Source organism: Magnolia sinica, chromosome 3, assembly GCF_029962835.1.
Source record: "Magnolia sinica isolate HGM2019 chromosome 3, MsV1, whole genome shotgun sequence".
In the NCBI taxonomy this organism is placed as follows: domain Eukaryota; kingdom Viridiplantae; phylum Streptophyta; class Magnoliopsida; order Magnoliales; family Magnoliaceae; genus Magnolia; species Magnolia sinica.
The window spans coordinates 16,879,800-16,889,940 of record NC_080575.1 but is presented as its reverse complement, the minus strand read 5'-3'; the positions used below and the strand labels follow the sequence as shown (position 1 = coordinate 16,889,940).

Sequence of the window (10,141 nt, the reverse complement as noted above, 5' to 3'; positions counted from 1 at the left end):
CATGTCTTCTATTCTATGTACACGCCGCTCCAATTATCCATTAGAAAACACATGCATCTTGCAAGTAGACCTTGATTTTCATTTTTCTATATTGTAATCATTTGGGATCCCACCTGATCATGTTGTTGATTAGAAACTATCACTCTTTGAATATATGGATTTGAAGAAAATTGAATGTTCAAGCTCAGGCCTTGGGCATTATAGCATTGGGCCACACCGAAATCAACCCATTGCCTAATCAACGGCAAAATGTGTGTAAAACCATTGCATCATCAACTTCTCTTTCTTGGTAGGTGGTCCGACTGGGTAAGACTGACCAGCCCTGGGGCTCTCCCTCAGACCCGATTCATATCAAACAGATCTCAAACATCCATCAACCCATGGAAAGAATTGTCAAATTGCCCTTGCGAAGAATGGCTCAGTGTGCCCCACCGAGCCCATGATAGATAAATACCAATTAAACTGGTAAAAATAGAAATTTCCATAATGTGTTTAGTTAATATCAAGCTACAAATGGTAAAGCTGGTTCTCAACACATGGCTCAGCAGACTGAGCTTCAACACTACGGGGTCAATGGTTTCAGTACCCATGTGGGATGTGTGTGAAAAAAAGAAAACCCACAAATCTTAAAGCATTTAAACAAAAACTTACCCACTATGACAAAAGATAAAGTCAATTAACATCAACTGATACCATAACAACCTCATCATCTATGTCAATGTCAATCAACATTGTAGAATTTAATATATCATATATTAGTATTTAATATCTCAATTAAAATTAATTTTAGGGCAAATTGTAAAAATACCCTCTGGAAATCAGGTGAGTAGATACAGACATATTCGACAAGGTTAGAAGTTGGGCAATAATATAGTCAGATAATTGGGTAAAAATTAGAAATCCGTATCCGATTTTCTCAGGTCAGATACGTTGGGTACTCGGGTATCCATTGCCAACCCTACCAAAAATCCAATAGCAAATTGGTCGAAAGAAACCTACCACTCCATGCACACTGAACACGCCAATTTATGTAGCGTATATCCGAGGAGTCACATCTGGCAACATTCCCAAGTGCATCAACAACACAAACCTGTGCCAACAATGCATATCAACACTTTGATTGTAATGCCATATGGATGATTGTGTAAAAAGGAATTCCCATATCATTCTTGACCACTTGCAAATGCGCTCAACGAACACAACAGTAGAGGAAAGGTGCCCACACGTTTATGGATCGTAGACGACATAATCAGATGATTTGTGATTAGCCAAACTCTAAATAGTGAATCCTATAATCAGATGATTAGTGGTATCATGAGGCAGTATCTCGAAGAGCTACTTGGTGATTTTCCTAGTCGAATGCAATGAATTTCAAGATTTGGAATTCCTAATTCAACATGTGCAGTAGTAAATGTTGAAATCTTTTTCCAAGGAGCATGTATCAATCCAGATTGGAAAACAGGCAGGATGGTGTTATTGGCAGCCATCCATCTGCATGCAAACTTGCCTTCCATCAGGCAAGCCCCTTGGTCGTGTACTATCTAAGAAATCAGGCAACATCACCCATCATGAATGGCAAATGTGTGCAAGTATGGGCCATTACTCACCCACTCTCTAACCCACGTGATGAGTGAACCTGTTCAATTTTTGGGCTAAGGAAAATCCACAGTGGTGGCGCCCACGATGAATGGCCACATCAGCATATGGGTGGCGCATGTACCGCACGTATGCACCACTGTAAATGCAATAGCCCACAAGTGGAAACAAAACAAAGAATGGATTTTCTCTAAGCTTTCTTATTCATAAATCAATAAGAACATGCTTTAGATCAAATATCAAAACCACTCATTTCAACATGATTTTATGAAGCGATGGGAAAAAAAAAAAAAAATACATCACAAGGTAGTTGATTTGGATGTAACCTGAAATTCCCAACATATCTCCAAAGACATGGAGAATTATACACCAAAAAGAACTCCAGAACAGCAACCTAAGCATTCTAAAGAAGAGACAGGAACAGATATTTGAAGAGAAAATTTTAGGCTGCAAGCCAAGACTGTATAAGAAAAACAACTTGCCTAGTCCTTGTACTTCATGGCAGACATTTCAAAGCCAGGCATGTCGAATGATGCTGAGAACTTCTCAACCTCAGCCTTGAGGTTCTCGATATCTTTGTTGTTTACAAGACCCTTGTTGAAGTCCTTCAAGAGCTTTCCATGTTCCTTCTGGATGCTTAGGGTGAGGGTCACCGCCTGGTGGAGGAACTCTGCAATCTTCTCAAAATCCTTCTCGACCAAACCCCTTGAGGTCATGGCGGGAGCACCTGCAACGAACAGCCCAGCCAACACACGTCATTGGATGCCAATCAATGAAGAGGAGCAAAGAAAACATGCAGGAATGTTAATAAACAGAAGAAAAATTCTTTGATCAAAGAAGAGTTTTCCCGATTTTGTTATCCAATAACCAGCAGTTCTTGGTTCATTGTCACTCACCACTGTACTATGTGGTTAAGTGAATTCAGACCATCCATCTTGTGTGAGAGCCCAGCCTACTGAAACCATACGATTGGACAATTGGATCATCCATTATGTAAGAAGGCCAGACAACTCTACAGAAACCACATTTTTTACTGTGCTTGAAAGCCACATATTGAACAGGTAGAATTGCCCGATCAGGGTGACTTCTGTACACAATGCCCACACAAATGGATGATCTTGCTGACCAATCAAGACCCACATGCAGGCTGAGTGCCAATGAACCCAAAATTCATTGCAGAGACTCATCTTGAAGGACAGCCAGCCCATATTCTACAGAAATTGCACAACTTAGACAATTCTAGCCAAATGATTAATGGAATTTCCCTTTAGCCCATTGTCAATTACTCCTTTTTCTTTCTTTCTTTACTATGTTTGAAAGACACACCTTGGACAAGAAGGATTGCCTGATCAGTGTAGCCTCTGTAGTTAAGGTCCACCCAGACAGATGATCTGACTCACTAATCATGGCCCCCACATGCAAGGTGTGGACCAGGAGTAACTCATTGCAAGGTGAACCATAGTCGACCTTTTCAAAAGAAAGAAATAAACAGAAATACCAGCACACGGAAAACAATTCATACCAATACGGACACCACCAGGAGCAAGCGCACTGCTGTCACCGAAAACAGCATTCTTATTCACTGTGATGTTGCATAAATCACAAAGCTTCTCGACTTTATTGCCTGAAATTGGACAGATTTTAAAAAGAGAAAAAAATAACTTAGCACAGTAGATTGCAATGCACAGCACTCAAGCATTGATAACCAACTGCCATAATCCAGGTAGTGTTTGGAGGTCCTTCCAAATAGTAATCTGTGGAGTTTCTGAAGCCTACTTTGTAGGCTAGGGATTTGGTATGACACAGAAAATGAAATCCACATTAAACTGGCTGTCATTTTCTGCTTTTCCCTCCCCAAATCATGGCTGAGATATGAGCAGGAAGAGGAAGATGTTATCTCATCCAAGACTGGATACTAGTGCATCATGTTAAACATGGGAACTATGAACACCCAAACATGCCCACAAGCAGCCATCTAAATAAGATCATTACCAGTCAAGCCAAGAGGTCGAAGATCCCACAGAACAAGATGGTTCTCGGTCCCATCGGTGACGAGCTTGTATCCCTTGTTCATCAAGTAGTTTCCAAGGGCCACGGCATTGGCCTTGACCTGCTTGGCATAGGCCTTGAACCCAGGAGAGTTGGCCTGCTTCAGGGCAACAGCTAATGCAGCAATCTGGTGATTGTGGGGTCCTCCTTGGAGGGACGGAAAGACAGAAAAGTTAATCTTGTCTTCGTAGTCATAGACAGCGCCCTCAGGTTGGCCCTTCTTGGGAGGCTTAGGACCCTTCCTGTAGAAGATCATGCCCGCTCTTGGCCCTCTCAGGCTCTTGTGTGTCGTGGTTGTCACCACATCGCAGTACTCAAACGGGTTTGCAGCTTCCTGCACAACAAATCCAAAACAAGACATGAAATTACCAACCTGGCACCACACTGTGGTGCCGTACCATCTTTCCCACCAAAAAGTACCACTTGCATAGGACATCCATCCCACATAAATGGCAGGCCCCACCATGAAAATCACCAGACATAAAAACAAGGACTGTCTAATCATTGGATGGGCCACAGTATTTGAAGTAGTGGACAACCAACAGTCCAATTCAACAAACACGTGTGACGCACATTGTGAGTGGATTGGCCTGATTTTTTGGAATGATCTTCACAGTGGGGCCTGCCGTTTTTATGGAATGGAAGTTCTATACCAGTAGCACCTTGGCAGGAAGGATGATACAGCGCCATGAGTTTCTAGTTGCCTATGGGCAACCTGTTCTCTTTTACAAGGCCAATAAGAAAGAAATCTGTTAAATAGAATAATAAGCCTACAAGATCAATGAAATTACCAATTCCATGAGAAAAATGAGAACTCTATTAAATACCATTGTTAAGCTTGACTATACCCGAAGCCTAGCTTTTACAAATATAATAAGATTCAGTAGTTTTGCACCAAGAGTCAAGAAACCCGTGCTCCCACAAAAAATGACAGTTCGGGGGAACTATTGGGTCCTGATGCATCAAGACAGTAATAGTATACTATTGCTGACAGTCCGTACAGGTGGGACCATGGGCCTAATGGGCCCCACCATTGGTGACACTTGTCTCAAGAGTCTCCAATATTGGAACATCCTAATTCCTAACCCTTAGATTAGGCTACTACAAAAGATGGTTAAGGAACAAAGTACTACAACATTCTTGGGGGGAAAAGAAAGAAAAAGAAAAAAGAAAAAAGAAAAGACTTCAGATTCGACAGCTAAATCTTCTAATCTGGAGGCTTTGGGGGGCAAATCTGGAAGCTTTTTGGGGCACCCCACACACATTCATCGATGGGTCCATCAGATAAATGGTCTGAACAACTAAAGCATGGGCAAATCTGTACAGAATGGATGCATCAGGATACAGTAATTCCTCCCAATTCACAAAACCTCTCTAGATCTGGATTCAAATTGGCTAGATGAGCTCATTTCTTTAAAGAATAGCAAATGCAAATCCAATCATAAGAAACACGGAACCCGAGAAAACAAAGCAGACATGCACTTCCACTATGTGTTGACTCAAACCCCAAGAAAACTACCAATTACTTAATCCAAGATCCAGATCTCTCTATAACTGCATTGTCATAGGCCTAAAGCTGGCCCACTAACTTGTCCAGATACAATGAATCAGGCCCGCTGCTTGGAATCAGATCAAACCAAATCAAACTCATTTCCTCTTTCCTTTATTTTGATCAACAAGCAGAAAACTAACAAAACATTCATCTACCAACAAGCCTTCTCAACATAGATCTGATACTGCGATCTTCCTTAAGATCTAAAGCTATTACTACGTCATCCGTATCACAGGATTTTTAAAAATAAAATAAATTCTGATCAGATTCATTCCAAATCCTGCTCTCCTACTACATTCACCCACAAACCCAGATCCGACGTTGCTCAAATCCAATATGATCCACACAAATAGAAAACGATCATGCCACCCGACCCATCCCTCCCAATCAATGCCCAGATCTTTAAAATCAGTAAACCAATATAAACAATCAAAAGAACAAAAAAACAGAGAGCAGGACGGATAATGTGATGCTCAGCCCAAATGACAACACAACATCCCATACAGGTGGGCCACACTATTCATTGATCCAGACCGTTCATCAGGTGGGCCCCCAGCATAGACGGGCAATTGGCCTAAAATCTCCTCCACCCAACAATTCCAGCCATCCTAATCGGTATACTTTTCTACACCACCACACTCAGATCACTGGCTTTTCGACCATCCATTTGCATACCATCATCAGATGTGGCAGTTCGGACCCACCATATGATCAGTCTAGATCTACGAATGACCGATCCTGCCAGTATAGAATACTAACTCAAATGAGAACGCCGGAACTCCACCTCGATCATCATACATTTTATCTCAAGACCTATACCAGATCACTCAAATATCCTAATCACTACACCCAAATCATCAAAATTGGATATCCGTTTCCCTAATTCAAATCATCAAAATCAAACCCATAATCTCCAATCCCATCCACACAAACCCACAAAATCAACACGAACTAATCAAACAAGCAAACCCCAAATGAAATAAACCAAAAACCCAAATCAAAGAACCAAAGAAATTCCACGCACCTGCGCCACAACGAGCCCGCTTATATGCGCCATGTCACACAGCAACATGGCCCCACACTTATCAGCCACAGCCCGGAACTTTGCGTAATCCCAATCCCTGGGGTACGCGCTCCCGCCGCAGATGATGAGCTTCGGGCGGAAATCCAACGCCTTCTCCTCCAGCTTATCGTAGTCGATGTAACCAGTGGTCGAGCTCACCTTGTACGGCAGGCTCTCGAAGTAGATCGATGTGGCAGAGATCTTCTTTCCACCGGACGTGTAGTAGCCGTGGGTAAGGTGGCCGCCGGACGGCAGATCGAGCCCCATGATGCGATCATGGGGGTTAAGGAGAGCGGTGTAGGCAGCGAAATTGGCGGGGCTGCCGGAGTAGGGTTGGACGTTGACGCCCCACAAGGTGGGGTCCAGGTGGAAGGCCTCGAGGGCGCGATCCCGGCAGAGATTCTCGATCTGGTCGATGAATTCATTGCCGCCGTAGTAGCGGTTGCCGGGCATGCCCTCGGAGTATTTGTTGGTGAGGGCGCTGCCAAGGGCCTCGATGACGGCGAAGGAAGTGAAATTCTCGGAAGCGATGAGCTCGATGCCGCGGCACTGCCGACGCTTCTCCTTCTCAATGAGGTCGAAGATCTCCTCATCGACGGTCTCGAGAGGAGTGTTGCCCCAGACATTGACGGGATCCATGATGAGGTTGGTTAGATTGGGAAGAGAGAGGGAGGGGCAATTTGGGAAGGGAAAGGGCGGTAGAATGGGAAGAGGGAAGAGGATGAGGGAGTTGCAGGGGATTTGTGGTGAATGAAGAGAGGTTTTATAGGGTGGGTTTGGGGTAAAATTACCATTTTGCCCTTGTATTGTATTTTCGGAAAAATGAGTGGAAGAAAATCTAAAATAATACTTTCTGTGCTGATCAACCTTCTCATTAATCCATGTAACGATCAATTCCTCTGCCTTCCATTGTGACCACCGTCCGACGACAGGGGGAGAGGGTAGGTGAGACCCCGGATCCACTGAGGTGGTTGGGACCCCTGACTGTGGGGTTGGCAATGATGTATTTGTCTTAAATCCAAACCGTCTAACCATTTTGAAAGCTCATTTTAGGGCATGTTTCAAAAAATGAGGCTGACTCAAATCTTAGGTGGACCACACCATAGGAAAAAATCATTATTGAATTCCCACCATTAAAAAAATTCATAGTTGAAGAGACTGCACAAATATCATCTTGATTTAAAGCTTTTGTGGCCCATTAAAAATTTTTAATAGCCAATCAACACTATTTCTTGTATTATGGTCCATTGAGATTTGGATCTACTTCATTTTTTGGATCATATCCTAAAATGACCTTTTAATATGAATAGATGGTGTGAACGTAGTCACGTACATCACAGTGAACCTCATAGTCAGGGTAACAACCACACCTAATTGGCTATTGGAAATGGGCCATTAGATTGGGTAGGTCCCATGGTGATTAAAAATCCACCGGACCGTCAAGTGTGTCACCCACGTTAAGCCAACGGTCCAAAAATTAGATCCATATATGATTAAGGTTGACTTGATTACACTCACCATCTAAATTGTTTCCATTTAGTGTGCCAACTTAAATCATGAACGGGAATAAGTTTTTGGCCAAAGATTTAATTTTTTACGTGGAATGTAGTTGAGTGGATTTTATATAATAATCACCTCAAGCTTTATAAGAATTAAGGATGGATGTCTCTCTCAATTGTTTCTTTTTGTGTGGTCCACCAAAATTATAGGTCAACTTAATATTTTGTTTTTAAACCTACCAAAGGACAAAATATCTAATGGAAAAAGTGGATTTTACCTAACACAGTAGGCCCATTAAAATTAAGAGCATAGGATTCTTTCTTCTTTTTGAAATAATTTTCTCGATGCTTTTTAAAGGACACTGGCACATGTTTTTTTATAGGCGTATCATGATTTGCATGCAAAATCCACTCTGACTATTAGATATATGATCCCATGTTTGCCAGAGTAAAAAAAATCAACCCCACTTGTGCTTTAAGTGAGCCATGCTAAAGAAAATAACTTAGAGAGAGATGTCCATTCTTGATTTTTAAAGCGACCACATGATGATTATATTAAATCTACTCCAAACATTACATGCCACGCCGCAATTTAGACTTTGGGCCTAAAAACCAGGCTCATCCCTTATTTAGGTGGGTAATACCAGGGAAATAACGTTGAGGCATTGCTCTTTGCACTGTTTCCAATCATGCGATCTACTTAAATCATTGATGGGGTATTTTGGGCTAGACATGAGCAGACACATTTGGTGGTCGACATGAATTTTATATAAATATCATGGTGGGGCCCACCCTAGCAGTCGACCCATTTGCTTTTAGTAGCCACCAACCTACTAAAAAATGCAATTGAATGTACTGGAATGATAGCTACATGGATTAATGAGGCACTTTCATTAAACCTCTTTTAAAAAGTACCATAATGTAAATTTTATATCAGTTGAGTAGTATTATGTAAAATTTCCTTGTATTTTCTGAAGTCTCTTTTGTAGGCCCCACTGCACCGACTGTAGCTTGATCCAAAACTTTTGTGGGCACTGAGAAATTTTCAATGGTAGAATTGCAATTCACACTGTTTCCCCTAGTGAGATCCACTTGAGATTTGGATATATTTTATTTTTGTTATAGAGCGATCATTAGGTCTAAAATCTGAAGGTTGGAATTCATTTGCTAGCCACCAAAGTGACATCAATCAATAAAATTTAATTTAATTTTAGACTCGTGTGTATGGAATTCAATCACTCTTCATAATATATCAAAATTAAATGATATAGCATTCATGCATACAGTGAATGGTAATCAAGACAGAGGCATTATAGTTTGGCAGAAGTGGTATAAAGTAATTTGGGATAGAACTCATCGTTTTGAGCGTCGGCTCGAGTATTCTGGAGCGGACGTGGATTAGGTGAGGCTGCGATAACAGCTTAGTGGGCGACGCCTTGCCAATGGGGCCCATCTAGATCTATGGGATTTATATCCACCCGGTCCATCCGTTTTTCCAGCTCATTTTAGATAATATTCCAAAAAATGAGATAACATTTCCCCTTCGTTCGTGTCTATTTAGCTTATCAATAGGTTGGATGGCAAACAAACATTACAGGAGGATAGGCTAGGACACGAGCAAAAAACAAAATGAGGTTGATTTTATGTAAAATTTCCTTGTATTTTCTGAAGTCTCTTTTGTAGGCCCCACTGCACCGACTGTAGCTTGATCCAAAACTTTTGTGGGCACTGAGAAATTTTCAATGGTAGAATTGCAATTCACACTGTTTCCCCTAGTGAGATCCACTTGAGATTTGGATATATTTTATTTTTGGGCTTATGCCCTCAAATTATCTGTTAAATGGATGGACAGATTAGAAAAAATATTTAAATCACAGTGGACCCCACAAAGTTTACTCAGTACACCAAAGGGCATGAGTTACTCAATAGGCAATCCACTTCCACCATATCCATAGCTTAAATGGGCCACACCACAGAAAACAGTGTGAATTTTATGTTTACTGTTGAAATTTTCCTGAGGGTCACATAAGTTTTCAATCGAACTGATATTTGTTTTTTTCCCTTCATCCATGTTTGTGTGATTTTATGTACAGACTGAATGAGAAATAAATGTAGTTGTTGGCCATAGCAAGGTTTAAGTTCAACTGTAGAAATTATTATTACTCATGTTTCCCATGGCATTGTCCACTTGAGCTTTGTATATGATTCAATTTGGACTAACTCTTAAAATGATTTGGAAAACCAGACAGACATCATAGATAAATCACATACATTTATGGGCCCAGAGAGTTTACTCAGCACTATAAAAGCATGCTGAGTAACTCTGTAGCAATCTGAAAAATGAGGATCCAAATCTCAGGTGAACCACAGAGTAGGGACTGA

The 10,141-nt window shown here is 41.4% G+C and overlaps 1 protein-coding gene across 2 annotated transcripts; it reads right to left on the bottom strand.

Annotated features, from left to right (window-relative positions):
* Positions 1-662: 662 nt before the first annotated feature.
* LOC131239621 (serine hydroxymethyltransferase 4) lies at positions 663-7,006 on the bottom strand. 2 transcript variants are annotated; one of them, XM_058237414.1, is made up of 5 exons: positions 6,222-7,006; positions 3,589-3,979; positions 3,119-3,220; positions 2,079-2,323; positions 663-1,090 (listed from the first exon to the last, which is right to left on the bottom strand). In XM_058237414.1, exons 1-4 carry the CDS (start codon positions 6,897-6,899, stop codon positions 2,079-2,081), a joined length of 1,416 nt encoding a protein of 471 aa, XP_058093397.1. In that variant the 5' UTR covers positions 6,900-7,006; the 3' UTR covers positions 663-1,090. The 2 variants fall into 2 exon arrangements, with proteins under 2 accessions (XP_058093397.1, XP_058093396.1); XM_058237413.1 differs by lacking the exon at positions 663-1,090 and having other exon boundaries at positions 1,777-2,323.
* Positions 7,007-10,141: the final 3,135 nt, after the last annotated feature.

Excerpts from the sequence above, each read along its gene's own strand:
- LOC131239621 (XM_058237414.1), bottom strand. The coding sequence starts at position 6,899 with ATGGATCCCGTCAATGTCTGGGGCAACACTCCTCTCGAGACCGTCGAT. Across the intron at positions 3,980-6,221 it reads GCGGGCTCGTTGTGGCGCAG|GAAGCTGCAAACCCGTTTGA; the intron begins GTGCGTGGAATT and ends TTTGTTGTGCAG. Across the intron at positions 2,324-3,118 it reads TCCTGGTGGTGTCCGTATTG|GTGCTCCCGCCATGACCTCA; the intron begins GTATGAATTGTT and ends TGTTCGTTGCAG.